General features: G+C 60.4%; 5 protein-coding genes across 7 annotated transcripts; 1 reads left to right on the top strand and 4 right to left on the bottom strand.

Annotated features, from left to right (window-relative positions):
* Positions 1-305: 305 nt before the first annotated feature.
* CDK5RAP3 (CDK5 regulatory subunit associated protein 3) lies at positions 306-7,840 on the bottom strand. The gene is made up of 15 exons (XM_062508284.1): positions 7,829-7,840; positions 7,581-7,638; positions 6,521-6,652; positions 5,939-6,039; positions 5,579-5,627; positions 4,593-4,771; positions 4,234-4,370; positions 3,548-3,692; positions 3,361-3,441; positions 3,220-3,285; positions 3,070-3,145; positions 2,452-2,540; positions 2,166-2,371; positions 579-750; positions 306-490 (listed from the first exon to the last, which is right to left on the bottom strand). Exons 1-15 carry the CDS (start codon positions 7,832-7,834, stop codon positions 425-427), a joined length of 1,563 nt encoding a protein of 520 aa, XP_062364268.1. The 5' UTR covers positions 7,835-7,840; the 3' UTR covers positions 306-424.
* A 368-nt stretch (positions 7,841-8,208) lies between these two features.
* LOC134053174 (transcription initiation factor TFIID subunit 4-like) lies at positions 8,209-10,028 on the bottom strand. Its single transcript, XM_062508042.1, has 4 exons — positions 9,528-10,028; positions 9,332-9,404; positions 8,908-9,158; positions 8,209-8,445 (listed from the first exon to the last, which is right to left on the bottom strand). The coding sequence occupies exons 1-4, from the start codon at positions 10,026-10,028 to the stop codon at positions 8,209-8,211; spliced, it is 1,062 nt and encodes a 353-aa protein (XP_062364026.1).
* A 156-nt stretch (positions 10,029-10,184) lies between these two features.
* PRR15L (proline rich 15 like) lies at positions 10,185-10,851 on the top strand. Its single transcript, XM_062508379.1, has one exon. The coding sequence runs from the start codon at positions 10,185-10,187 to the stop codon at positions 10,482-10,484; it is 300 nt and encodes a 99-aa protein (XP_062364363.1). The 3' UTR covers positions 10,485-10,851.
* Positions 10,852-12,419: 1,568 nt separating this feature from the next.
* Positions 12,420-14,845, bottom strand: PNPO (pyridoxamine 5'-phosphate oxidase). Of its 2 annotated transcripts, XM_062508364.1 has the most exons (7): positions 14,528-14,845; positions 13,966-14,090; positions 13,785-13,884; positions 13,449-13,502; positions 13,151-13,279; positions 12,826-12,896; positions 12,420-12,731 (listed from the first exon to the last, which is right to left on the bottom strand). In XM_062508364.1, the coding sequence occupies exons 1-7, from the start codon at positions 14,570-14,572 to the stop codon at positions 12,566-12,568; spliced, it is 690 nt and encodes a 229-aa protein (XP_062364348.1). In that variant the 5' UTR covers positions 14,573-14,845; the 3' UTR covers positions 12,420-12,565. The 2 variants fall into 2 exon arrangements, with proteins under 2 accessions (XP_062364348.1, XP_062364349.1); XM_062508365.1 differs by lacking the exon at positions 13,151-13,279 and having other exon boundaries at positions 14,528-14,631.
* Positions 14,846-15,956: 1,111 nt separating this feature from the next.
* Positions 15,957-25,241, bottom strand: SP2 (Sp2 transcription factor). 2 transcript variants are annotated; one of them, XM_062508282.1, is made up of 7 exons: positions 25,201-25,241; positions 22,505-22,580; positions 20,612-21,583; positions 19,737-20,049; positions 18,035-18,209; positions 17,475-17,668; positions 15,957-16,090 (listed from the first exon to the last, which is right to left on the bottom strand). In XM_062508282.1, the coding sequence occupies exons 2-7, from the start codon at positions 22,565-22,567 to the stop codon at positions 15,990-15,992; spliced, it is 1,818 nt and encodes a 605-aa protein (XP_062364266.1). In that variant the 5' UTR covers positions 22,568-22,580; positions 25,201-25,241; the 3' UTR covers positions 15,957-15,989. The 2 variants fall into 2 exon arrangements, with proteins under 2 accessions (XP_062364266.1, XP_062364265.1); XM_062508281.1 differs by lacking the exon at positions 25,201-25,241 and having other exon boundaries at positions 20,612-23,327.
* Between the last annotated feature and the right edge of the window lie 244 nt (positions 25,242-25,485).

The raw sequence follows: 25,485 nt of genomic DNA, 5'->3' as shown, positions 1-25,485 counted from the left end.
TCTTGTCCCAATCCCCTTCCCCATCTCTGTCCCTGTCTCCATCCCCATCCCTGTTCCCTGTCCTTATCTGTGTCCCCATCCCTGTCCTTGTCCCCATCCCTGTACTTGTCCCTGTCCCCATCCCTGTCCCCATCCCATTCCCTGTCCCCATCCCATTCCCTGTTCCCTTTCCCAATTTCTGTCCCCATCCCTGTCCCTTTCTCCATTTCTGTCCCCAACCCTGTCCTTGTCCCTATCCCCATCCCTATCCCCTCTCCCCCCTTGGTGACACACGTCTCCTCTCCCCCACCTCAAACCCAGCTCAATTTGAGACAAAATTTCTGTTTATTCACCAACACCCCCAAACCCAGCAGCCCCCCAGGGCTGGGCAGGGGGTCTGGGAGGGTCAGGACCCCCTTGGGGACCCCCACTGTCCCTCTGGGGGTCACAGGTTGATCCCCATCAGGTTCACCGGGCGCCCCCCATAGCGCTTGGAGATGTCGGCTTCGATCTGCAACAACACCGGGAGGGGCTCAGCATCCCGGGGGGGGGGGGGGGGCACAAAGAGGGGTCTGGGGGGGATTTTTGGGGTCCCTCACCAGTTTCTGGAGCTCCTTGGTCTTGTCCTGCAGCTGCTGGAGTTTGGGCTCCAGAGCCGCCTGCTCAGCCAGGGCCTGGCAGCGTTTCTGGGCCAGCGCGTCCCTCTTGGCCAGCAGCAGCTCGGCCTGGAGCAGCTTCTGCCTCAGCAGCGCTGTCACCCGCTCCACGTACCTGGGGACAGCGGGGACAGAGGGGACAGCGGGGTCACACTGCATGGGGACAGCAGGGACAGCAGGGTCACACTGCATGGGGACAGCGGGGACAATGGGGTCACACTGCACGGGGACAGCAGGGGACAGAGGAGACAGCGGGGTCACACTGCATGGGGACAGCAGGGACAGCAGGGTCACACTGCATGGGGACAGCGGGGTCACACTGCATGGGGACAGCAGGGACAGCAGGGTCACACTGCATGGGGACAGCAGGGTCACACTGCATGGGGACAGCAGGGGACAGAGGAGACAGTAGGGTCACACTGCATGGGGACAGCGGGGACAGAGGAGACAGCGGGGTCACACTGCATGGGGACAGCAGGGACAGCAGGGTCACACTGCATGGGGACAGCGGGGACAGCAGGGTCACACTGCATGGGGACAGCGGGGACAGAGGAGACAGCGGGGTCACACTGCATGGGGACAGCGGGGACAGCAGGGTCACACTGCATGGGGACAGCGGGGACAGAGGAGACAGCGGGGTCACACTGCATGGGGACAGCAGGGACAGCAGGGTCACACTGCATGGGGACAGCGGGGACAATGGGGTCACACTGCATGGGGACAGCGGGGACAGCAGGGTCACACTGCATGGGGACAGCAGGGGACAGAGGAGACAGCGGGGTCACACTGCATGGGGACAGCGGGGTCACACTGCATGGGGACAGCAGGGACAGCAGGGTCACACTGCATGGGGACAGCAGGGTCACACTGCATGGGGACAGCAGGGGACAGAGGAGACAGTAGGGTCACACTGCATGGGGACAGCGGGGACAGAGGAGACAGCGGGGTCACACTGCATGGGGACAGCAGGGACAGCAGGGTCACACTGCATGGGGACAGCGGGGACAGCAGGGTCACACTGCATGGGGACAGCGGGGACAGAGGAGACAGCGGGGTCACACTGCATGGGGACAGCGGGGACAGCAGGGTCACACTGCATGGGGACAGCAGGGTCACACTGCATGGGGACAGCAGGGACAGCAGGGTCACACTGCATGGGGACAGCAGGGTCACACTGCATGGGGACAGCAGGGACAGCAGGGTCACACTGCATGGGGACAGCGGGGTCACACTGCATGGCCTGGGGACAGCTGGGGTCTTTTAATGCCATTTTAAGGTTATTTTGGGGTCTGTTTGGGGGCTATTTTAGAGTTATTTTAGGGATATTTTAGAGGCTATTTTAGGGTTTTTTGAGGGGTTATTTCAAGGTCTGTTTTGGAACTGTTTTAGAGCTGGTTTTGGGCTACTTCAGGCATTATTTGAGAGGCTGTTTGGGGCTTTATTTTAGGGGTATTTCACTGTCTGCTTTAGGGCTGTTTTGGGGCTATTTTAGGCGTTATTTTAGGATTGTTTTGGGGCAGTTTGAGGCACCTGGGCGAGGCGAGGATCATGCAGAGGTGCTGCACGCTGCGGGAGCAGAGCTGGGCCAGCAGCTCCCGCGTTGTGGCCAGCTGGGCCCGCACTCGCTCGCTGCTCTGGCCCTGCAGCACAGCTGGGGCCAGCTGCAGCTGGCTCATGGCCACCACGTCGGCCTCGTCCTCCATCTCCAGCAGCCGCTGTGCCAGGAACAGCTCCAGCTGAGGGGACAGGGCAGGGGTCAGCACCAGGGCCACCCCCGGCTGCGGGGCAGGTGCCACCCGTGTCCCTTGGTGGCCACCTCCATCAGCTCGTCGATGAACTGGTTCCGAGTCTCGGTGTTCTCCAGCAGGGTCAGTGCGTCCGAGCCACGGGCCACGCCCTCGGGGGCTGAGGGGGGACAGGAGGGTGGGGTGGGACCCCCAAAAATACCTCAGCATCGCCTCATGGCACCCAAAAATGCCTTGCCAGAACCCAGAAACTCATGGCTACCAATCAAAAACCCCCTGCTCAGCACCCAAAAATCCCTGTCCAGTGCCCAAAACCCCTTGCTCAGCACCCAAAAACTCCTGCTCAGCACCCAGAAACTCCTGCCAGAATGCAAAAACCCCTTCCCAGCACCCAAAACCCCCCTACCCAGTGCCAAAGATCTCCTGGCCAGCACCTACATCCCACCCTCTGGCCCACCCCAAACCCCTCCGGGGTGTCCAGGGGCACTGGAGGATGAAAAGGACAAGGATGGGACCCCAAATCCAGTTCAGCGTCGCCCCAAATGATGGTGACAACCAAAAACCCCCTGCCCAGCACCCCAACCCCACCCTCTGCCCCATCCCAAACCCCTCTAGGGTGTCCAGGGGCACTGGGAAGTGGGAATTTGGGGGGTGGGAGCTGTGAGACACCTCCCCCCAGTCCTGCTCACCCTCAGTTCCAGCCTCCAGCACCGTGATTGTCCCCTCCTGTCCCTCTCCAGTGTCCCAGTCGATGCCATCATCCCCCTGAGGGACAAAAAGTGAAAAAAGGTGACACAGGGAGGATTTGGAGACAGAGACAACCCAGGGATGTCACCCACCTGGGGACTGGGCTCTGCTGTGATTGTCCCCTTCTCTCCATCGCCCCAGTCAATGCCATCATCCCCCTGAGGGACAAAAAGTGACAAAAGGTGACACAGGGAGGATTTGGGGACACGGGGACACCCAGGGATGTCACCCACCTGCGGACTGGGCTCCACCGTGATGCCCCAGTCGATGTCCCCGCCCTGGGGCGTCTCCGCGGGGAAATCCCCCCAATCGATCTGCAGGAAAAGAGCCCCCAAAACACCCCCTGAGCTACGGGCCCGACCCCAAAACGACCCAGCAGGGCCACCTGGGGTCTCCCGTGCGTCCCCTCCCAGGACCCACCGTGTCCTCGGGGGGTGGCTCCGGTGCCTCCCGCAGCTCCGGCCGCTCCAGCCGCCGCGGCTCCTGCCCGGTGCGCCAGCGGAACACCGAGGAGTTCCCGTGGAGCTGCACGTACCGCAGCAGCGGCAGCACCGCGGCCCCGGGGCTGCGGGGACATCAGGGAGGGGTGGGGACATCATCCGGGGTGGGGACATCGGGCATGGATGGGAACATCAGGGATGGGGACATCATCAGGGGTGGGGACAGTGGTCACGGATGGGGAGATGAGGGATGGGGACGTCACTGGGGATGGGGACATCATCGGGCTTGGGGACATCATCGGGCTTGGGGACATCACTGGGGATGGGGACACCACCAGAGGTGGGGACATCGGTCATGGATGGAGATATTGGGGGTGGATGGGAACATCCGGGATGGGGATATCAGGGATCGGGATATCACTGGGGATGGGGACATCATCAGGCACGGGGCCATCGAGGATGGGGACATCAGTCAGGGATGGGGACATCGGTCATGGATGGAGATATCGGTCATGAACGGGGACATCAAGGATGGGGACATTGGGCATGGGGACACCTGAGCGTCCCCAGCACCAGGGGTTTGGAGGAACCAGAGGCTGTTTTAGGAGAGGTGAGAGATGTCTGGGAACAGTTTTGGGGTGCCGGGGCTGTCGGGGCTGTCCCCACCTGTCACACACAAAGGCCACGCTGGCCTCGTACAGCTCGATGGCGTCCCCGAGGGCGCTGGCACCGTCCCCAACGCGGGACAGCAGCGACGGCAGCGCCTGCACCTGCGCCAGCAGCTCCCGACGCACGTCCTCACCCTGGGGACACCGAGGGGACACTTGGGGACACTACAGGGACACGCTGGGGATACCTTGGGGACGTTCCGGTCCCAGTGTGACCGCTCAGGGGGCTGCTTTGGGGGGTGAGGATGGTTTAGGGTCTGGTTTGGGCTATTTTGGAGCCTGTTTGGGAGTATCCCAGCCCCTTTTGGGGTCATCCCAGCCCCGTTCCAGGTTATCCCAGCCCCGTTTGGGACTCACACTGATCCCGTACTGGCGGCAGGAGCCCAGGAAGCGCTCCCGGAGCTCGCTGGCCCCGAGCTGGCACTCGTCCTCGCGCCGTGCCAGCTCCTGCTGTGCCTGCTGGCACCGGCCCAGCTGCCGCCGCAGCGCCGGCACCTCGTAGGTGACGCTGCGGGCCAGCAGGCTGGAGAGCTCGGCTGGAGGCACAGGGACAGGGGTCACCCCGCAGCCTCGGGGGCTGCCAGGGAACCCCAGGGGGCTCGTCCTGCTGGGATCTGGTGTCCCCATGAATCCTGGGCTTTAAATCCTGTCCCATCCCAGTTTGGGGACTGAATTCACCCACCCAGGTGGCTCTTTGGGACACCTCAGGGAATTCCCATTCCTGTTCCCAATCCTCATTCCCGTTCCCATTCCCATTCCTGTTCCCACTCCTACTCCCCATTCTTCAATCCCATTCCCCATTCCCTTTCCCATTCCCACTCCCTTTCCCATTCCCATTCCCCATTCCCATTCCCATTCCCCATTCCCCATTCCCCATTCCTATTCCCCATTCCCATTCCCATTCCCCATTCCCATTCCCCATTCCCCATTTCCCATTCCCCATTTCCCATTCCCCATTCCCCATTCCCATTCCCCATTCCCCCATTCCCATTCCCCCATTCCCATTCCCCATTCCCCCATTCCCATTCCCCCATCCCCATTCCCCATTCCCCATTCCCATTCCCATTCCCCATTCCCCATTTCCCATTCCCCATTTCCCATTCCCCATTCCCCATTCCCATTCCCCATTCCCCATTCCCATTCCCCATTCCCATTCCCATTCCCCATCCCCATTCCCCCATTCCCATTCCCCCATTCCCATTCCCCCATTCCCATTCCCCATTCCCATCCCCATTCCCCCATTCCCATTCCCCCATTCCCATTCCCCCATTCCCCATTCCCCATTCCCCATTCCCCATTCCCATTCCCCATTCCCATTCCCAGCCCCCAGGACCCCCCCTCACCCAGGTAGGCGTTCTCCTTCTCGTAGAGGGACACGATCTCCTGCCAGTCCTGGGGACCGACACCAGGGTCAGCAGCATGAGGAGGAGGATGAAGAGGAGGATGAAGAAGAGGATGAGAAGGAAGAGAATGAGGTGGAAGAGGAGGAGCAGGAGGAAGGAAAGGATGAGGCAGAAGAGGAGGAAGAAGGGGATGGAAAAGAAGAATGAGGAACATGAGGGGGACAAGAAGGAACAGAAGGATGGGGAGGATGAGGAAGAGAAAGAAGAGGACAAGGAGGAAGAGGACGAGGAGAATGAAGAGGAGGATGAAAAGAAAGAGGAGGATGAGGAGGAAGGGAAGGAAGAGGAGGGTGCTCCCACCTTCATCCTTTGGGATGAGTAGCGCCCGAAGAGGTTCCTGGTGGAGGCCTCGGTGCCCTTGAGGATCTCCACGATGCGCAGGCAGTGGAAGTAGTGCAGGTCTGGGGGAGCAGCAGTGGGGTCAAGGAGGTGCTGGGGGACCCCTGGGGGCTTTGGGGGAGGTTCTTGGGGGTTCCTGAGAGGTTTTAGGGGATCTCCAAGAGTTTTGGGGATCCCCAGGAGGTTTTCAGGAATCTCCAAGAGGTTTTGAGGGATCCCTGGGAAGTTCTAGGGCGTCTCCAGGAGGTTTTTGGGGCTCCTTAGGAGGTTTTAAGGGATTCCAGAAGGCTTTAATGGATCCACAGGATACTTTTGAGGGTCCCTGGGGGGTTTTAGGGGATCCCTGGGAGGTTTTGGGAGACCCCCGGGAGGTTTTGGGGGATCCCTGGGAGGTTTTGGGGGCTTCTTGATCTATCACCACCCCTTGGTGAACAAACCCCAGGTGTGAAACCCCCACCCCAAATCCCAGCTCTCTGGGGGGAGAGAATCCATTCCCAAACCCCAAACCCCGAACCCCAACCCCAAAGCCCAAGCCCCGCTCACAGGAGCCCTGGAGCAGCTCTCTGATCTCGGGGTGCTCGGGCATGTCCTGCAGGGCCCCCTGGATCCGCTCCCGCACCTGCTGCACCTGAGCCTGCCAGCGCCGCCCGCAGTGCCGCCGGTCCAGCAGCCAGTCTGGGGACAAGGACAGCGTGGGGACAGGGACAGCGTGGGGACACGGACAGTGTGGGAACATGGGGACAAGGACAGCGTGGGGACAGGGACAGCGTGGGGACAGGGACAGTGTGGGAACATGGGGACAAGGACAGCGTGGGGACAGGGACAGCGTGGGGACAGGGACAGTGTGGGAACATGGGGACAAGGACAGCGTGGGGACAGGGACAGCGTGGGGACACGGACAGCGTGGGGACAGGGACAGTGTGGGAACATGGGGACAAGGACAGCGTGGGGACAGGGACAGCGTGGGAACATGGGGACAAGGACAGCGTGGGGACAGGGACAGCGTGGGGACATGGGGACAAGGGCAGCGTGGGGACAGAGACAGTGTGGGGACAGGGACAGCGTGGGGACAGGGACAGCGTGGGGACATGGGGACAAGGACAGCGTGGGGACAGGGACAGCGTGGGGACAGGGACAGCGTGGGAACATGGGGACAAGGACAGCGTGGGGACAGGGACAGCGTGGGGACATGGGGACAAGGGCAGCGTGGGGACATGGGGACAAGGACAGCGTGGGGACATGGGGACAGCGTGGGGACAGCATGGGGATATGGGGACAGCAGGGACACCTTGGGTGGGGACACCCCGCGGGCTCTGAGGACACCCCCGGGGCTCTGGGAACACGGGGAACAAACCCTGGGAGGAATTCCCAGTTCTGGAGGGAAAAGGAGGGATTTGGGAGCCAAACCCTAGGACGAATTCCCGGCTCTCTCCCCAGCTGGATGAGAAGGGAGGGGTTCAAACAGGGGAACAAATTCCCGATTCCTTCCCCAGGTCAGCAGGGAAAGGGGGATTGGGATAACCGGGATAAATCCCGGTTCAGTCCCCGGTTCGGAGGGAAAGGAGAGCCGGGAGAGGCCAAACCCGGGCATTCGTTCCCGTACCCAGGAGTTTGCTGGTCTGGATGTCGATGGGAACATTCTGGTAGTCCTGGGGAGCGACCTGGGGGAGGACACGGCAGGAGCGGGGCCGCCGTCACCGGAACCGGCACCGGGACCGGTACCAGGACCGGCACCGGGGCTCGGGACCGTCCGCTCCAGCGCCAGGCCCGGGCTGTCCCCGCTCCCCTGGGCCTGGGCCCGCTCCCGGTTCTATCCCCGGTCCCTTCCCCGGTCCCGGTCCCGCTCCGCACCTGCATTTTTTCCGTCACCGCCTCTCCACTTCCGCTTTCCCCGCCCCAGCCAATCGCCTGCCTCAGAGTCCGCACCTTGGCCAATCAAAACGCGCTCCTCCCAGAGGTGCCGCCCCCTGACCAATCATATGGCGGCGCTTCGGAGGCAGCGCCACGTGCCAGCGTTTCGATTGGCTATAGGGATAAGGGCGGGGTTGGCACGGACCAATCGGAGCGGGCAGGGGAGTTCAGGGGTCCCGGTCCCGGTTCTAAATCTGCTCCCAGTCCCGGTCCCGATCCCAGTTCTGAACCTGGTACCAATCCCGATCCCGGTCCCGATCCCGGCAATCATCCCAGTCCTAGTCCCAAACCTGGTCCCAATCCCGATCCCAATTCCGGTCTTAGTCCCAGTCCGGTCTCCGTCCCGGTCTCAATCCCGGTCCCAAGGTGCCGCAGCACCGAGCCGAGATCTCCGGGATTCCCCCCCAGCCGTCCCGGAGGACTCCCCGGGAGGCTCCAAGCAGATCCCAGTCCCTGCGGGGATCCCCAGATCCCCCCCAGAGAGGATCCCGGATCTCCCCCAATCCCTCAGGGATCCCCAGCATCCCCCAGAGCGGATCCCGGACCGTCATGGATTTCTGGGGGAGTCAGAATTCCCCTGGGAACCCCAGAGACCCCAGAGGGGATCCCAGTTTTCTTGGCCATCCCTGGAGAGAGGTCTTGGAGCAGATCCCAGACCCTTCTGGAATCCGCAGCTGCTCCCAGAGCGGATCCCAGATCCCTTGGGAACCACTGGGTGCCCCAGCACAGAGCCAGGATCCCCCTGGGACCCTCAGCAGCCGCCCCAAAAGGAACCGCAGTCCCTTGGGGGACCCCTGGGAGGGGTCCTGGAGCAGATCCCAGATCCCTCAGGGATTGTCAATCCCCTACAGACCCAGGGTCCCTCGGGATCATCCCCCCCCGGATCCATTCGGGGGGAGCAGCTCCAACCCCCCGGGAGGGTCCCGCGATGTCCCCGTGTCCCCTGCTGGGGCTGGGGAGTCCCCTCGCAGGGACACGGTGCCGGTGACCGGGTGGGGACAACACGAGCAGGATCCCACCGGGAGCCCAAATTCCTCCGTTCCCGGTGCCCGACCCTCGTGCCACGGAGCCGCCGCCACCGGGTCTGGAGGCCACCGCGCCCCGGGCGTTGCCACAGCCGGTCCGCGGCGGTGACGGCCACCCAGGGCCACCCAGGGCCACCCAGGGCCACCCGCCCAGGGCTGGCACAGCTCCCTGTCATGAATATTCAGCCGCGCCTGGCCCGGCCCCGCTGTTTGCTCCGGCAGGAGGGGTTTGGGATCGGGTTCACCTTGACGGGGAACACCGGGACAGCGGCAGGTGAGCGGCACCTGCCCGCGCTGCCCCCCCCCCCCCCCCCGGGTCACCCCGGGACATCCCCGGGACATCCTCAGGACACCTGAGACACCCCCGGGACACACCGGGGACACCCCCGGGACTCCCGGGCGCGACAGGAGCAGGTACCGGGATGGGTGTCCGTGCTGGGGATGGGATGTGGGAACTCCGGGGACACGGCCGGGGATGGTCCCACCTGGCTCTGGCACGGGGAATGGGCGGGGGGGACACAGGGGCCACCAGCGGGGTGGTGGCCGCAGTTTCTGTGCCTTTGTCCCCATGTCCAAGAGGGAAAAGGAGATTTTTATCCCCCCCAAAGTGATGCCGGAGGCGACATCGGGGAGGGGTCGCTGGTGGCTGAGCGCCTCGGGGACACGGATGGGGACAGTGATGGGGACACGGGGCTGTGCTGCACCCCAGGACAGTAACACGGGGCTGTGCTGGATCCCGGGATGGGATCAGGGCTCTGGGAATCCCCTCTGTGCCCGCGGCCAGGGAAGCGCTCCGCTCGGGAGCCGCCTCCCCTCGGTTCCTGCCCTGGAGCCACGCTCGGCTCCGGAGCCTTCCCAGAACCTTCCCAGGCGCTCCCGCCCGGGCCCACCGGGGACAGGCGAGCCCCGAGCCCGGGGTGCGGCAGGTGGGGACCCCCGGCAGCGCCCCCGGCACCTCCCCGGTGCCACCTGCGCCCCAGTTCCTGTTCCTGTTTGTTCAGCGCGCTCCCTCCCTGCCCGGCCGCTACACGTGGCTGATAAGGGCAGAGCTCCCGGCGCTGCCAGCGGCCTTTTCCCGGCTTTTCTCTGGAATTCCCGAGCCGCGGAACATCCATCCCCTGCCGCTACCCGCGGGGTTCTCCAGGGGGATCCCACCACGAGCATCCCATGGGGACGAAGCGCCGCGTCCCTCCTCCAGCTCCGGGAGGGCAGCCCCGGGGAGGGCCGAGGGAATTCCAGGAGGGAACACGACCCCCGAATCCCGTCCCAGGATGGCCGACGGGCACGGCTGGTGGAAGCTGACGTTCCTGCGGAAGCGCCAGGCAGCGCCCACGGTGCTGTACGAGAGCCCCGACGGGCACGGGGCGCCGGGCGGGGACAGCGCGGAGGGGACGGGCCCGGAGGGAACACCCGGCTACGCCGCCCGCCTGGAGAAGATCGTGGACAAGAGCACCAAGGGCAAGCACGTTAAGGTTTCGCACTCCGGGCGCTTCAAAGAGAAGAAGAAAGTGAGGGCGACGCTGGCCGAGCATCCCAACCTGTGCGGGGCCGGCGAGCTCGAGGAGAAGTGACCCCTGCGGATTTTTGGAATTTCCTCTGTGGGATAAATCCGGGAGCCTGCAGGACTGACCCCGGGGCAGAGCGGGGCCGGAGCTCCCCGTCCCTCCCGCTCCCCAGTGCCGACTGGTTCGTACTGGGATGAGGACACTCCCCCCCATGGCCCACCTGGCTCTGTCCCAACCCCATTCCCAATCCTCTCCTCCCGTCACTTTTGGTCACTTTTTGTGCCCCAATCCCGAGGGGCGCCGATGCTAAGTCACCTCCGAGAGGGGATGCGACACTTCCCTATCCCGAGGGAACGACCCTGCGGGACAAATCCCCCTCGTGGGGACCGCGGGGCGAGCCCAGGAGGAGCCGCATTCCCCAGGGAATCGCTCCCGGCTGCTGGAAGCGGGGAGCCCACCCCGAGACTTCTCGCGCCTGCTGCTAATTAACTGTGGTTAATAAACCGAGCCTGGAAGCGGAGGCCGCTCCGGGAGAGCTCCGCGGATCCCTGGATCCAGCCTGGAAGGGTGGGAATGCTCCGGGTTCCTCCGAGACGCGGGTGGGAGCGCGGCCATGCCGGGGATTCCCTGACCCGGTGAAGGAGGAAGCAGCGGCGAATCCGGGAGAGCTCCGCGAATCCCGAAAATCGGAGTGGAAGGGTGGGAAAGCTCTGGATCCCTCTGGGAGCCATCCCGGGAAATCCCTCGGGACTGGCCGGAGCTCGGAAAGCCCTCCCAGCTCCCTGACCCTGCAGATGGGAGGCTGGAAGCAGAGGTAGCTCCAGGGATTTTTTTCTGTGGATCCTGGGGTCCACCCTGGCAGGTCTGGATCCCTCTGGAACCCCGGTGGGAGCGCGGCCATCCCGGACAATCCCTGACCCCCTGGACAAGCGGACACTCGGGGCCGGCCGGAGCCTGGGGGACCTTCCCAGCTCCGCAGGGCGCGGCTGTTCCTGAATTCCGCAGCTCCAGCCCCTTCCCAGCTCCGCCAAAAGCCGGACGGTGCCAAGAGCCCGAGCCCAACCCCGGTTTCCCGGCACGGGGCCGGTGCCAGGGCACCCCCGGACCCCGCCCTCGGCTCTGTTTGCTCCCAGCCCGTTCCTTGTCGCTCTGGCATCCTGGGATCGTGTCCCAGCAGGAAGGGGAGGAGGTCGGAGCCCCTCGGTCCTTTTACCCCCTTCCCCCTGGAATGTGGGAGACCCTTCCTGTGGCATTGCCCTGTCCCCTCCTGTCCTTCCCAATACACAGCTGGGAGGGTCCAGATCCACTCAGGGGGCTGTGACAGTGGCACAAAGGGTGTGACAGCCCCGTGGCCACCGTCCCTCCATGCCCGGGCCACCCTGTCACCACCCAGGACAGGAACCCTCCCGGACAGGATCCCCTTGTGACGATCCCGCTCCGGGACAGCAAATGTGGAACCAGGGTGGATTTTAGGGATTGGTTTCACCCAGGGCTGGGTCCAGGGCCGGGATTCCCGGCAGCTCCGGCTGCCCCGGGAGCGCCCGGCCCTGCCTGGGTAAATATTAACCCGATATTAACTCAAAGCCTTGGCGCCTCCGCAGAAATCCCGATTTATTTTTTTTCCCAAGCAGCGGGAGGAGGGGATGGGGTGAGAGTTGGAGTCTCACGGCTCTGGGACAGGGGAGACACGATTTAAGTTAATTAAACAACAGCAACAATTAATTGGGAATTGAGCACATGCCACGATTCCAGCTAAAACATGGAGAGAGAGAGAGAGAGAGAGGTGGCAGCGGCCAGACAGGGACAGGGAGGTCACTGAGGCCACAGCAGCCTGCACAATCATTAACACGGTTAATTAACCACCAGGAGCGCCTGGAGATGGATTTGAGGACACACCAGGGATGAGGGCAGCTCCGAACCCATTTCCCAGCACACGACGAGGGACAGGGACAGGGAGGTCACTGGGGTCACAGCCGGACCCTGCACAATCATTAACACGGTTAATTAACCACCGCCAGCGGTCGCAGCCGGATTTGGGGACACGCCAGGGATGAGGGCAGCTCTGAGGCGATTTCCCAGCGCACGACAGGGACGGGGCGGGGTGGCTGCGACACCGGGGACATTCCGGAGCGGGAGCAGCGCCGCGCTCAGGGCGAGAAGCGCTCGTAGACCCAGTCCCCGTGTCCCCGGTGGGTCATGGCCCCGAGCGGCTCCCCGCGGTCCCGCAGCCGCCGGAACACGATCCGGTCGTGCAGCCGGTTCGTTTGGCCCTGCCAGAACTCCAGCACCTCCGGCTCCACGATGTACGCGCCCCTGGAAGGGTAACCCGGAGTTTTGGGGGGTTCTGGGGGGGGGGGGGGGGGGGATTTGGGGGTGCTTTGGTGGGGACTCAGCCCCCCACGCTCACCAATAGTCCGGCCTGGGCACGGTCGTGTCCCGGTACCGCTCTTCCAGCTCCGCGTTCTTCTTCCTCAGGTACTGCGGGGTGGGAGGAGGAATGGGAGAATGAGCGGGAATTCCCAAAGGATGATCCCAAAGGGAATGGGGAGAGTGAGTGGGAATTCCCAAAGGCTGATCCCAAAGGGAATGGGAATGGGGAGAGTGAGCGAGGATTCCCAAAGGCTCATCCCAAAGGGAATGGGAGGGTGATAGGTATTTCTATCAATCCCAAAGGGAACGGGGAGGGTGATCGGGGATTCCATGGCTGCTCCCGGGGCGCGGGCCCCGCTCACCTCCCGGTCCGGGATCACGGAACTCTGCCTGCTGACCAGAGCCCCGATCTGGCTGCCCTTGGGGCGGGAGTGGAAGTAGCGCTCGGACTCCTCCTCCGGCAGCCGCTTCACCGAGCCCTCGATCCGCACCTGGCCCGGGCAGCCACAGCTCCGGAGTGGCTCCCGAGCACGGAACTGCCCCGTTCCCTGACTTCTCCACCCCAAAAAACCACAGCACCAAGCCCGCCCTCCCCGTCTCACCCCAGCCCCGAGTTCCCACCCCATTCCCAGGATTCCCATCCCGGGTACCCCTCCTCACCTGCCGGCAGAGCGGCTCCCAGTAGAAAACGAGGGAAGCGAAGGGATTGGAATCCTGGCAGGAAGAGGAGGGAGCTGTCGGCACAACCACGCTGCTCCCAGATCCAGGAATTCGGGATTCGCTGGGATTTGCCCCAAAATTCCACCACCCTCCCCCCCCCCCGCTCCAGAAATCCGGGATTTATGGGGATTTATCAGGATTTCCCCCCAGCCACTCCCCAGCTCCAAAAAATCGGGATTTATTTATCGGGATCGATCGGGATTTATCGATCAGGATGTATCAGGATTTATGGGGATTTATCGATCATGATTTATCGGGATTTGCCCCCAGCCTCACCAGCTCCTTCCCCTTCCTGCTCTCGTAGTTGGTGAAGAAGCGGAACCCGTCCTGCCCGAACCCCTTCAGCAGAACCATCCGAGCCGAGGGTTTCCCATCCCTGCGCGGGGACCGGGATGAGGACAGCGCCAAGGGGACCCTGCCAGCCCCCGGGTCACCGCCGTGTCACCCCCCGGGTCACCTGGTGCAGGTGGCCAGGCACATGGCGTTGACCTCGCCGATGGCCGGGCACTCCAGAGCCTCCTGGAACCAGGCTCGGAACTGCTCGATTGGGTCAAGGGACACCAAGTGTCGCTCCTCGAAGGCCTGGGGACACGAAGGACACTGTCAGGGGGGATTTGGGGACACTGGAGGGTGGCACTGCGCTCGAGGGCATGGGGTACAGCAGATGGGGGGGACCCCAGGTCTTGGGGACATCCTTGGGGGGGGTCACACTGGCTGGGGAGGGGTCCCCGACCCTTGGGGACATCCTGAGGGTCATCCTGGATGGGGGGGTCGCCGAGCCTTGGGAACATCCTGAGGGTCATCCTGACTGGGGAGGGGTCCCCGAGCCTTGGGAACATCCTGAGGGTCATCCTGACTGGGGAGGGGTCCCCGAGCCTTGGGAAGCGGCTGCGTGGGGAGGTTACCCTGGCTGGGAGGTGGCGCCCTCGAGGAAGGGGGGGTTCCCCAGGCTTTGGGGACATCCTGGGGGCTCCCCCGGTGCCAGGACCCCCGGGTCCCCCAGGGTCCCCCCGCCCCACCTCGGTGTCCCCCCGGTAGCTCTTCCGCAGCTCCCCCAGTTCCATCGCGGCCGAGCGGAGCCCCCACCATGCCGAGGGCGTGGTTAAACTCGACCACGCCTCCTCCTCGACAGCCAGTAGGGAGCGGCGGAGAGCGCGCGCCTCTAGGAGAGGTGACAGCCCATTGGACGAGGTGGAAGGGCGGGGCCTAGAGACCCGGAAGTAGTGTCGGGGTTGAAATTGGGATATGGGGGAGTCTTAAAGGGGCAGCGACCTCGGGAGGGGGACATGGGAACATCGGGGACAAGAAAGGAGGGACGCTGGGGACACACAGGGACACCTGAGCTTGGGGACAGTGGGCATAGGGACGTGGGAATGGGATAGTTGGGCCTGGGTGGGGGGGATTGTGACAAGGGACAGGGATTTGGGGACATTGGGAGGGAGGGGATGGGACATTTGGGATGCTGTGACAAAGGACAGGGATTTGGGGACAAACCCACACTCCTCACTCAGCAGCTCACAGCAGCAGGGGGGAGCACAACCAGCAGTAAATTTCCTGTGAAAACCTCAAAATTCCATCAATTTTGGGCATTCCCATCCACCAATCTCACTTTTCCCAGCGTTCCACCCAGCTCTTCCCACTGCATCCACAACATTCCCAGGAAAAAGAGAGAGAAAAGGAGCCTGGATCTGCCTCTGGTGACTAAATTTATTTAGCAAGGAAAAGCTCCCGGCTGCCTCCGGGTACAGCTCAGAAAACTGGGAACAGATCCATCACATAATCCAGGGAAAACGCCCTCGGGTGGGCACAAAAACTAAAAAATAAAGTGGATTTGTTTAATTTAAAAGCTCCAAAGCAATATAATCTATGATACAATGTACACTGTACACAAGGGGGAGTCCACACACGGGGCAGGAAAAAAAGGGGGGGGGGGTGGGGAAGGGGGATAAAGTCCCAAAATTAAAAAAAAAAAAAAAGGGAAACTCCAACGTTGCTTGGAAATAAAAACTGGGAGAAAGGAATTGGCCATGAGGGGGAAAATAAAAAGAGTTTTGGAAGAGAAATCCAGGGGATTAAATAGATTAAAAAAGCACTCATGATCCACATGTTTGGGATCTGGGAGAGGGGGAGTGTAAGGCAACGATCTCCATAGAAAAAAAGGGATTTTTCCAAAGGGGTTTTATAGATATTTATAGCTATTTATAGACTTTAAATATAAAGTAGGAATGTGCTATGGAGCCTCTCCTGGGCGTCCCCGGCTCCTGCCCCATATCCTGGGGGGCTCTGGGTCACCCCCTGATCCTGTGAGGCCACAGGTAAGGGTGACCCCCCCCCCCCTACCCCCCGCTCCTTTTTGGGGTGCTCTGCGCGTTTGGGAGGGTGGGGGAACGTCCCCAAGGTCCCCTCCTGGGAGTGCTGGCCCATGGATCCGGGATTTGGGAATTTATTTAGGAAGGGAGGGAAGCTGTGTTTCTCCCGACCCTACAAATTCTTGGTGACCAGGTGGGTTTTGTAGTGCTTGGTCAGGTGGTCGGAGCGCATGAAGCGTTTCTGGCACTGCGCGCACTCGAAGCGTTTGTCACCTGCGGGGAGAGGGGACACTCAGGGGCTGCCACCTTGGCTTTGGGACAGCCCTCAAGTGCCAGGCAGGACCTGGAAGGGAGGTGAGACCCCTCCCCAGGATAGATCCTCATAAATCTCCCCCTCATTCCTTTCTCTCTGTCACCACAGAACCCCCAAAATCCTCCAGTGCCCCCAAGAACCCAGGGAGAACATCCCAGGATCTTCTCAGTGCTCTCCTGTGGCTCTTGGGGTGGTGACACCCCCAGGACATATCCCCACAACCCCCTCATCCCCTTCCCAGGACACCTCTGTCACCAGAGACCCCCTAAAATCCTCCAGTCCCTCCCAGTATCTCGAACCCCAAGATGATTTATGGTGGTCCAAGATCATCCCAGTGGTTCCCAAGGTGGTGGTGACACCCCCAGGACATGTCCCCTTGATGTCCCCACCCGTTTCCCAGGATACCACGGGAACTGGGACAGCCCAAAAGCAGCAGAGACCCACCCCCCCCAAACCCCTCCAATCCCCCCCCCCCAAAATCCCAACCACAAACACAGCTTGGGCTGTCCCATCCTTCCAGTGCTCTGGGGTGGGATTTGGGGACGATTCCCTGGGAATGGGGAATATCCCGGGGGATCCCAGACCTGTTTTGGGGACACTCCAGGAACATCCCGGACCTGTCTGGGGATTCTTCCCTGGGAAGGGGGACACCCCAGGAACACCTCACACCTGTCTGTGGGTTCTGCCCTGGTAAGAGGGACACTCCAGGGACATCCCAAACCTATCTGGGGGTTCTGCCCTGGTAAGGGGGAATTCCAGGGACATCCCAAACCTATCTGTGGGTTCTGCCCTGGTAAGGGGGACACTCCAGGGACATCCCAAACCTGTCTGGGGGTTCTGCCCTGGTAAGGGGGACACTCCAGGGACATCCCAAACCTGTCTGGGCGTCCTGCCCTGGTAAGGGGGACACTCCAGGGACATCCCAAACCTGTCTGTGGATCCTGCCCTGGTAAGGGGGACACTCCAGGGACATTCCAAACCTGTCTGTGGGTTCTGCCCTGGTAAGGGGGACACTCCAGGGACATCCCAAACCTATCTGGGGGTTCTGCCCTGGTAAGGGGGACACTCCAGGGACATCCCAAACCTGTCTGGGGGTTCTGCCCTGGTAAGGGGGACACTCCAGGGACATCCCAAACCTGTCTGGGGGTTCTGCCCTGGTAAGGAGGACACTCCAGGAATACCCCACACCTGTCTGGGGGTTCTGCCCTGGTAAGGGGGACACTCCAGGGACATCCCAAACCTGTCTGGGGGTTCTGCCCTGGTAAGGAGGACACTCCAGGAATACCCCACACCTGTCTGGGGGTTCTGCCCTGGTAAGGGGGACACTCCAGGGATATGCCAGACCTGTGTGGGTGCGCGCGTGCCGCTGCAGCTCGTCGGAGCGCGTGAAGCGCTTGCCACAGAACACCCAGTTGCACACGAAGGGTCTCTCCCCCGTGTGCAGCCGCACGTGCGCCCGCAGCAGAGACGTCTTCCGGAACGTCCGGCCGCACTCGGGGATGTGGCAGATGTGCTTCTTCTTCCCAGGATCACCCGGCCTGGGGGAATGAGGGGTTAGCATGGGAGAGGATCCAGGGGAATGAGGGGTTAGCACGGGAGAGGATCCAGGGGAATGAGGGGTTAGCATGGGAGAGGATCCAAAGGGATGAGGGGTTAGCACGGGAGAGGATCCAAAGGGATGAGGGGTTAGCACGGGAGAGGATCCAGGGGAATGAGGGGTTAGCATGGGAGAGGATCCAAAGGGATGAGGGGTTAGCACGGGAGAGGATCCAGGGGAATGAGGGGTGAGCACGGGAGAGGATCCAGAGGGATGAGGGGTGAGCACGGGAGAGGATCCAGGGGAATGAGGGGTTAGCACGGGAGAGGATCCAGAGGGATGAGCCCTTCCCACTTCCTCAACTCACCGCTTGTCGCCGTCCTTGCAGTTGGGGCAGGTGCAGGCCATCCTCCTCCTCTTCTCGCCGGGCTGGACGTCCCCAGATAACGCCTGCTCCATCTGCAGCTGGATCTGGGTGGGGCTCAGCCCGCTGATGGTCACGTTGTTGCCGGACACGTTCTGCACCGTCAGCTGCTGCTGGCCTGGAGAGGGAAAAGGGGCCGTCAGGATCCATCCATGCTCCTCCCACCGGACCCTCTGGAGCAGGGAATATCCCAAATTCATCCCCTCCCCATCCCCCGCATGCAGCACAGCCCCCTTTTGCCACGCGCCGCTCCCGGTAAGTCCCTTTTTTCTGAATATACTGTGCGGTTTTTCAAAGTTTTCAAAAGTTTTCGACCCTTTTTAGTGGGGCGGGGAAAAAAAGATGATCTCAAAGAGGAAACAAAAAAGAAACTTTGAAAAAACGTGCAATATATTGAGCAAAAAAACGGGACTTACCCCGCAGCCTAAGGGCCGCTCCAGGCTCGGGCGTCCCTGGCAGACGTGACAGGGGCTGGAAAGAAGAAGATGGGGTCAGCGTCAGCAAGCGGGGTTGGGATTGGGATCGGGATTGGGATGGCTGCTCCCAAGGCAGCAGGAGGAGGAGGAAGGGAAGAACAAGTGGGGTTTGGCAGCGGAGGAGCAGAGGCAGCAGGGAGGGAGCGCAGGCAGAGCGAGGGATCCGCGGGAAGGGCAGTGCGAAGCCGAGGGATGGGAGGAGGTGGGAATTTCCTGGTTCAGTTCATCACACCCGTGGGCAGCAGGTCCTTACCGGTGCCCTCTGTGTTAATTGGAATGTCTAATTAAATTCCTCCCCACTCCCCGTATTAAAAAAAAAAAAAAAAAAAAAAAAAAAAAAAAAAAAAAAGCTGATCCCAGGAGATGGCGGAGTAGGGAAACCACACCGGGTTGGGATTTGTGCTGATGTCTGGAAAGGAGGAGCAGATTCCCAGTGCTGGAAAAGAAACCACGGCAGCAGGTCTGGCTGGCTCAGGAAGGAGATAAAACTCCCCATAGCTCCCTCCCCTCCGTTCCTTGGGAAGGGAATGGGGACAGGAACGTGACATTCCTGGGATTGGGAGCACACCAGGGGCTGTGTCTGCCTGGTTTTGGGATTGGGAAGATCCCTGGAGTGAGGGGTTCACTCCCTGGAATGGTGAACCCTGGCCATGGAGCTGGAAGAACAGAGCTGTGTGGGGGGGGTTTGGGAATTTGGGAGAGTTCCTCATTCCCAGGGGATGCAGGAGATATTTCAGCCCTGGAATAGGGATCTGGAATGGGATCCATGGCAGGGGTGGCTGCAGGAGGGACACAACCGAGTCCCTCTGCCTGGCTGGATCCTTGTCCTCTGGAAAAAAGGCATCCCAAGCATTTGGACACAGAGCTGAGGAGAAGACAGAGCTGGGCTGGGCTCCCAGGAAACCTCTGGTGCTTCCTGCAGCTTGGCACAGCCAGGTTGGGCAGACAGCCATCCCTGTTATCCACAGCTCTCCAGGATGTGCTTGGAACCACCCAAAGGACACTTTGGGAAACACTCCTGGCTTGCTGGAGCGACTACAGAAGGTGCTGACACTGCAGAGCCCCTTGGGATCTGATCTGATCCAGGGACATCCCATCCTCAGGAACCTCAAGGATCTGCCCACACCCTTCCACATCCCCATCCCCAATTTCCACTGGGTGCCACCCACCTCCGGTGTTGGTGATGGTGACGGGGACCCCCTGCACCTGGACACCGTTGATGTTGATGGTCTGCATGGCCTGGGCAGCTGCTGCCAGCTGTGCTGCATTCAAGCTCAGGATTCCCCCGGCCGGGGCAATTTTGGGAAGCGGCCGCTCCTTGCGTGGGGCTGGCTTGCGGGTGAGGCCGGCCCCAGGCCCGGGGCTGCGGGACACGGGACTGCCACAGGATGTCCCCGAGGATGGAGGTACTGGCACGGGCAGGGACGAAGCCTCCTGGAGCAGCACGGTCTGCAGCTCGCCAGAGGGGCCCTTGAAGTAGATCTGGAAGGGAGGAGGGAAAAAAGGAATGGTGGAATGGTTTGGGTAGGAGGGATTTTAATTTTGTTGCAAATTCCAGGGATTCATTCTGCTGTCCCAAGGTGCTCCAAGATGGGGTTGGAGACTTCCAAGGATGGGACAACCACAGCTTGTCTGGGAAATGCATTCCATCTCCTCCCCACCTTCACTGGGAAGTAAATCTGGACTTTTTTGGGCCTCATGGAGAAAGGAGAAAGCTCCTGGATTTTGCCCAAGGCAACACAAAGACACCAATCTCTCTCCCACCTCCCTTTGTTTACCAGGAGCTTCGCAGCAGGCTGGCTCATCCCAACCCTAGCTGTGGCATCAGGGAGGTTTCAGCTCCTCCAGATCCTATAAAAGCAGCCGGAGCTCCTAAATCCCTGCAGAGGGGAATGGCTGCACTCTCATCCTCCAGAGAATCCAGTCAGCAATACCAAAACCAGACTCCAAACTGGGAATACCTCACAAAACCCTCCAGCTCCTAAACCCTGGGCGAAGATCAGAGTGGAGGAACAACAGGGAGAAGATTCCCAGGACACTTTACCTGGGTGGGAGTGGGTTCAGCCGCCTGGATCTGGAAGTTCTGGGATGATTTCTGCGGCACGGTGGGCAACGTGGCCGAGGCTGCCTGCACCACCCGCAGCGCCTGCTGAGGGATCTGCACCACCTGAGACTCCTGCTTGGGCTGCACCACCTGCACCTGCTGCACCACTGCTGGCTGCCCCGAGCCAGGGCTCTGCACAATCAGCAGGTTGTTCCCAGCCTGGATGATGTTCTCCGCCGTGGTCTCGATCAGCACCGTCTCCACCTGCTCGGTCACGGCCACTGCGGCCGGCTGGGCTGGGGACATGGCCTTTTTCCGAGGTTTTTTACCTGGTTTTGAGGGGCTGTCCGTGAGCAGCTGGGTCTGGCCACTCGCCTCAGGGCTCACCAGGTTGTTGACGGGCAGGGTTAAGGTGACGTTGCCACCCCCAGGTATTTTGACCACACCGCTCGTCGCCGATGCCGCTCCGGTTTTCTGCGCCGGGGCGGGTTTGATGGGCACGGGTTTGTGTGAGGATGAGGAGGAGGAGGAGGAGGGAGTGAGGATGGCTTGGTTGGTGCCTGGGATGATCTGGATCTGGTTGGGCTGCACCTGGATGGTCTGAGCCCCGCCGGGCTGCAGCTGTGGCACCGCCTGGTACTGGATGTTGGAGGAGGAAGAGGACGACGACGAAGACGAGGAGCGCGAGCCTTTGTTGAGCACGGCCGGGTTCTGGATGGCAAAAACCAGCTGCCCCCCGGGGTAGGAGGTGCCCACCTGGGAACCCTGGATCTGGAAGACGTTCCCTTTGGAGGACAGGATGCCGATGCTGTTCTTGGCCGAGCCCAGGGGCAGCGGGGCAGGTTTGATGGGCACCAGTTTGCGAGGTGTGGGCTGGGGAGGGGCTGGCGGCGTCACGGCAGCTTCCACGGCGGGGGGACCGATCTTGCTACATGTGGCTGCCAGCAGGGCCAGGGGAGAGGGCTGGGAGTCCTGGGGAGACAGGGCAGCATTCCAGATCCACATCCTGGGGCTGGAACATCTCCCCTGGATCCCATTCCAGAACCCCATCCCAGGGATGGAACATCTCCTGCATCCCCTGGGAATGAGGAACTCTCCCAAATTCCCAAAACCAGGAGAGGCACATCCACACACACAGCTCCATTCTTCCAATGCCAAGCACCTCAATGAACAGCTAATGAGATGCTCCTCATTAAGGGAGCTGCTTAATTACCTGTGTGTGTCTTTACATGATGGCAGAATTCCCCAATAACTGAGGTTGGGAAGGATCTTTGAGATTGTCCTGTCCTAGCCTGGGGACACTTTTGTCACCCTGAGCATGACAGTGAGGGCCCAAATCTTCCCAGTTCCACCCAAAAATCTTCCTAATTCCCAGCCCAAAACCTCCCAGTTCCCAGCCCATGCCATCTCCCTGATGCCTCTTTTTCCAGCTTTGGGAATGAAAAGGAATTCAGGGAAAGATTCCTGGCTTTGAACAGTTTCTTTTTAAAGGGTTTAAGCCTGTCCAGTCTTTCCTTAAACACCCCCAGGTGACTCCACCACATTTCTGGGCAGCTCATCCCTAATTCCTAATTTTTCTGTGAAGGAATTCCTCTTAATTCCTCAGCTTTTAGCAGCGGCGCCATCACCTTTTAAATCCCATCCTCATGTCCTTAAAACCACCCTAAACCCATGGATATCCCGAAAACTTCCCAAGATTCATCTTTGGAACATCACAAGCAGCTCAAATCCCAAACCCACCCCGAGACGTGAACATCTGAAATCCTCGGGGAGGAGGAACAAACACCGGGGTCAGGATTGGGAATGAGCCACCCTGGAGTGATTCCAGCTTTGTCCTTCTCTCCTGGCTCCTCCTGAATCCTGGGAAAAGCCCTGAGGAGGGACTGGACTCACCTGGGAGGCAGAGGTGGCAGGCTGCAGGTATTCACTGGGGCTGACAGCAGCAGTGGCAGCCATGCTGTCCCTCGAGCTGTGGGGACACGGCAGGAAAGGGATCAGAACATTGTCCCCCCCGCCAAAAAAAAATTATCCCACCTCACCTAGGGAATATGGGATTGCTGCCAGTGTGACAGCTTCTCCACCGTGGTTTGGGCTTTGTTTGCTTCCTGAGCGGAATCCCAGTGAGCATTCCTGGATTTCCCAGGTGTGTTTCTGAATTCCGGCACAGCCCCCAAAACTGACAGAGCCAAACTACAAGGCAGGTGTGCCCAGAGAACTGAAATCTTCTTGTTCCCAATCCAAAATCTTCCCATTCCCAGCCCCAAATATTCCTGTTTCCATCCTGAAATCTTCCCGTTCCTAACCAAAAATCTTCCCAGTTCTAGCCTGAAATCTTCTTGTTTCCAACCCCAAATCTTCACATTCCAGTCCCAAAATCTTCTTGTTTCCAGTCCCAAATCTTCCCAGTTCCAAACTGAAATCTTCCCATTCCCAGGCCAAAATCTCCCAACTCCCAATCCAAAATCTTCCCATTCCCAGCCCAAAATCTCCCAATTCCATCCCAAAATCTTCCTGTTTCCATCCTGAAATCTTCCCAGTTCCAGCCCCAAATCTTCTCGTTTCCACCCCAAAATCTCCCAATTCCCAGCCCACGCCATCTCCCTGCTGCCTCTTTTTCCAGTTTTGGGAATGAAAAGGAATTCAGGGAAAGATTCCTCGTTTTGGACAGCTTCTTTTTAAAGGGTTTAAACTGTGGAGAAATAAAAAAGACTCCTCAATCCTCACAATTTGCTCCGTGTTTTGTTCTGGATTTGAAGATAAAATCCTTTGGCAGATTTCCCCAGTCACCCACATCCAGCTGTCACTCCATGAAATTTCCCTGGATAAGGTTCCAAGAATTTTGGGTGGCTGAGGGTGACAGGGACAGCCCTGACATCGGGAAGGCCCTTCCTGGAAGCAGCCAGGATGGGGGGGGGGGGGGGGGGGGGAGGGGGGAAAGGGGAAAAGGAGGAATTTCTTTCATTTTGGAGCCTTGCCAGATCCGAGGGACTTTTAAACCGGGAGAAAATTCCTCCAGGAGATGAAGGAGCAGTCAAAACTCCTGGAAAACCCGAGGTGAGACCACTCCTCCCCCAAAACCTCTCAGATATCCTGGGATAACATTTCCTCCCTGGGAATGTGGAATTTCCTCAAACAGAGCCACTGAGAGAAGGGAAAAAAAAATGGAAAAAAGTCACGGGAAAAGTTTTTGAAAACCCCGGGAAGAGGCAGGGATGTTCTTCCGGGGATTTTGTGCTGCTGTTCCCTCCCTTCCATCGGAATTTAGGGCAGAGCCAAGGATTAACAGCCCTGACTTCGAATCAGAGCCGGACTGAGCTGCCCAGGGAGGAGGAAAATCTCGGGAGAAATCTCATTTTCCCTGGAGAGATCCCACTTTCCCGGGAGAAATCCCAATTTCCCGGGAGAAATCCCATTTTCCCAGAAATATAAATCGGGATATTTATTCAGGAAAACCCAGTGTGATCCCTCTGTGTGTTTATCACTCGTGGTGAAGCAGAGCCCCCTCAAATCTATGGAAAGCGCAGCAATTAAAAAAAAAAAAAAATTAAAAGCCCCTCAGGATCCTTAACTCTTGGAGACACCCGAGGGAACAACTCCCTTTGTCTTTGCAGGGAAAATGAACATTCCAAACCTAAAGGAGCTGGAGCACCTGCAGATTTCCATATCAATAGCAGAAAATCGGCAAAACCTTGGGATAATCGGCCAGGATTTGTGCAGGGATTGGTTTAAAACCACGAGACAGGGCGGGACTGTGGTTTGAAAAAAAATCCAGTTTGGGTTTGGTGTTTTTTTTTGTTTTTTTTTTTTTTTTAATTCCCTGATGTTTTGGGGGGGTTGGAGGAGGGATGGGTGCTGGAAGTGCCCGGGAAATGAATCCCACCAAGGAAATTTGGGAACCATCCTGAATTTCATCAGGGGAACGAATCCCATGAGGGAAATTCGGGGACCATCCCGAATCCCATAAGGAAAATTCGGGAACCATCCCAAGGCCTATCAGGGAAATTCGGGAACTATCCCAAATCCCTCCACAGAAATTAATCCCATCAGGAAAATTTGGGAACCATCCCGAATCCCACCAGGGAAGCTTGGGAACCATCCATTGCCCGAATTCCCCAAACCTTATGAACCCTTCCAAGGGAACCAACCCCGATCCCACCACGGGCACGGATCCCCCAAGGGGAACCAGCCCGAATCCTTCTCCAATTTCCACAAAATTCCTGACCCAAATTCCCCCCAAAACTCCCTAAAACCGCAGGGGCTTCACACAGACCCCGACGTGCGGAGAGTCCCGGGCCCACCCTGACCCCGCTCCCCCGGGGATCCCCTCGAAGTGACCCCGGCGCCCCCCGGCCGGGATGGGGCGAGGACCCCCGAGGGGCCCCCCCAGCCTCACACCCCGGTCCCCACCGGGCGGTCCCGGGGGAAGGCGGGTCCGAAAGGCCGGGCCCGCCCCCGACCGGGCCCCGCTGCCGGAAGCGCCGCCCGCCCGCCGGGCGCTGGGGGATGGCGGCTCGGGGAGGCCGCAGATCGCTCCCCGCCCCGGCGGCCCCAGAGCGGCCGCGCCCCGGCCCCGCTCCCTCCGCACTGACCGGCCGGGGGCGGCGGCGGCTCCGACCCGCTCACGGCGCCATCTTCCTCCGCCGGGCACCGCCCTGCTCCGCCCGCCCCCCGAGGTGGTTTGGACCAATCACCGCTCGGCTTCTCGCCACTCTGGCCAATAGATGGCGAGATAGTGGAGCGGCTGCCAATCCACGGTGGGGTAGAGGTTGATGGGCAGCTGCGCCGAGAAGTAAGTCTCGTGATGGAGGGACAGCTCCGCCAATGGGCGCGGAGCTCCGAGGTGACGGACGGCAGCGAAAAGCCAATAGAAGAGC

This window comes from Cinclus cinclus, chromosome 24 (genome assembly GCF_963662255.1).
Source record: "Cinclus cinclus chromosome 24, bCinCin1.1, whole genome shotgun sequence".
Classification (NCBI taxonomy): domain Eukaryota; kingdom Metazoa; phylum Chordata; class Aves; order Passeriformes; family Cinclidae; genus Cinclus; species Cinclus cinclus.
Note: the sequence above shows the minus strand (reverse complement) of the source record. Positions and strands in the feature narration are given on the sequence as shown.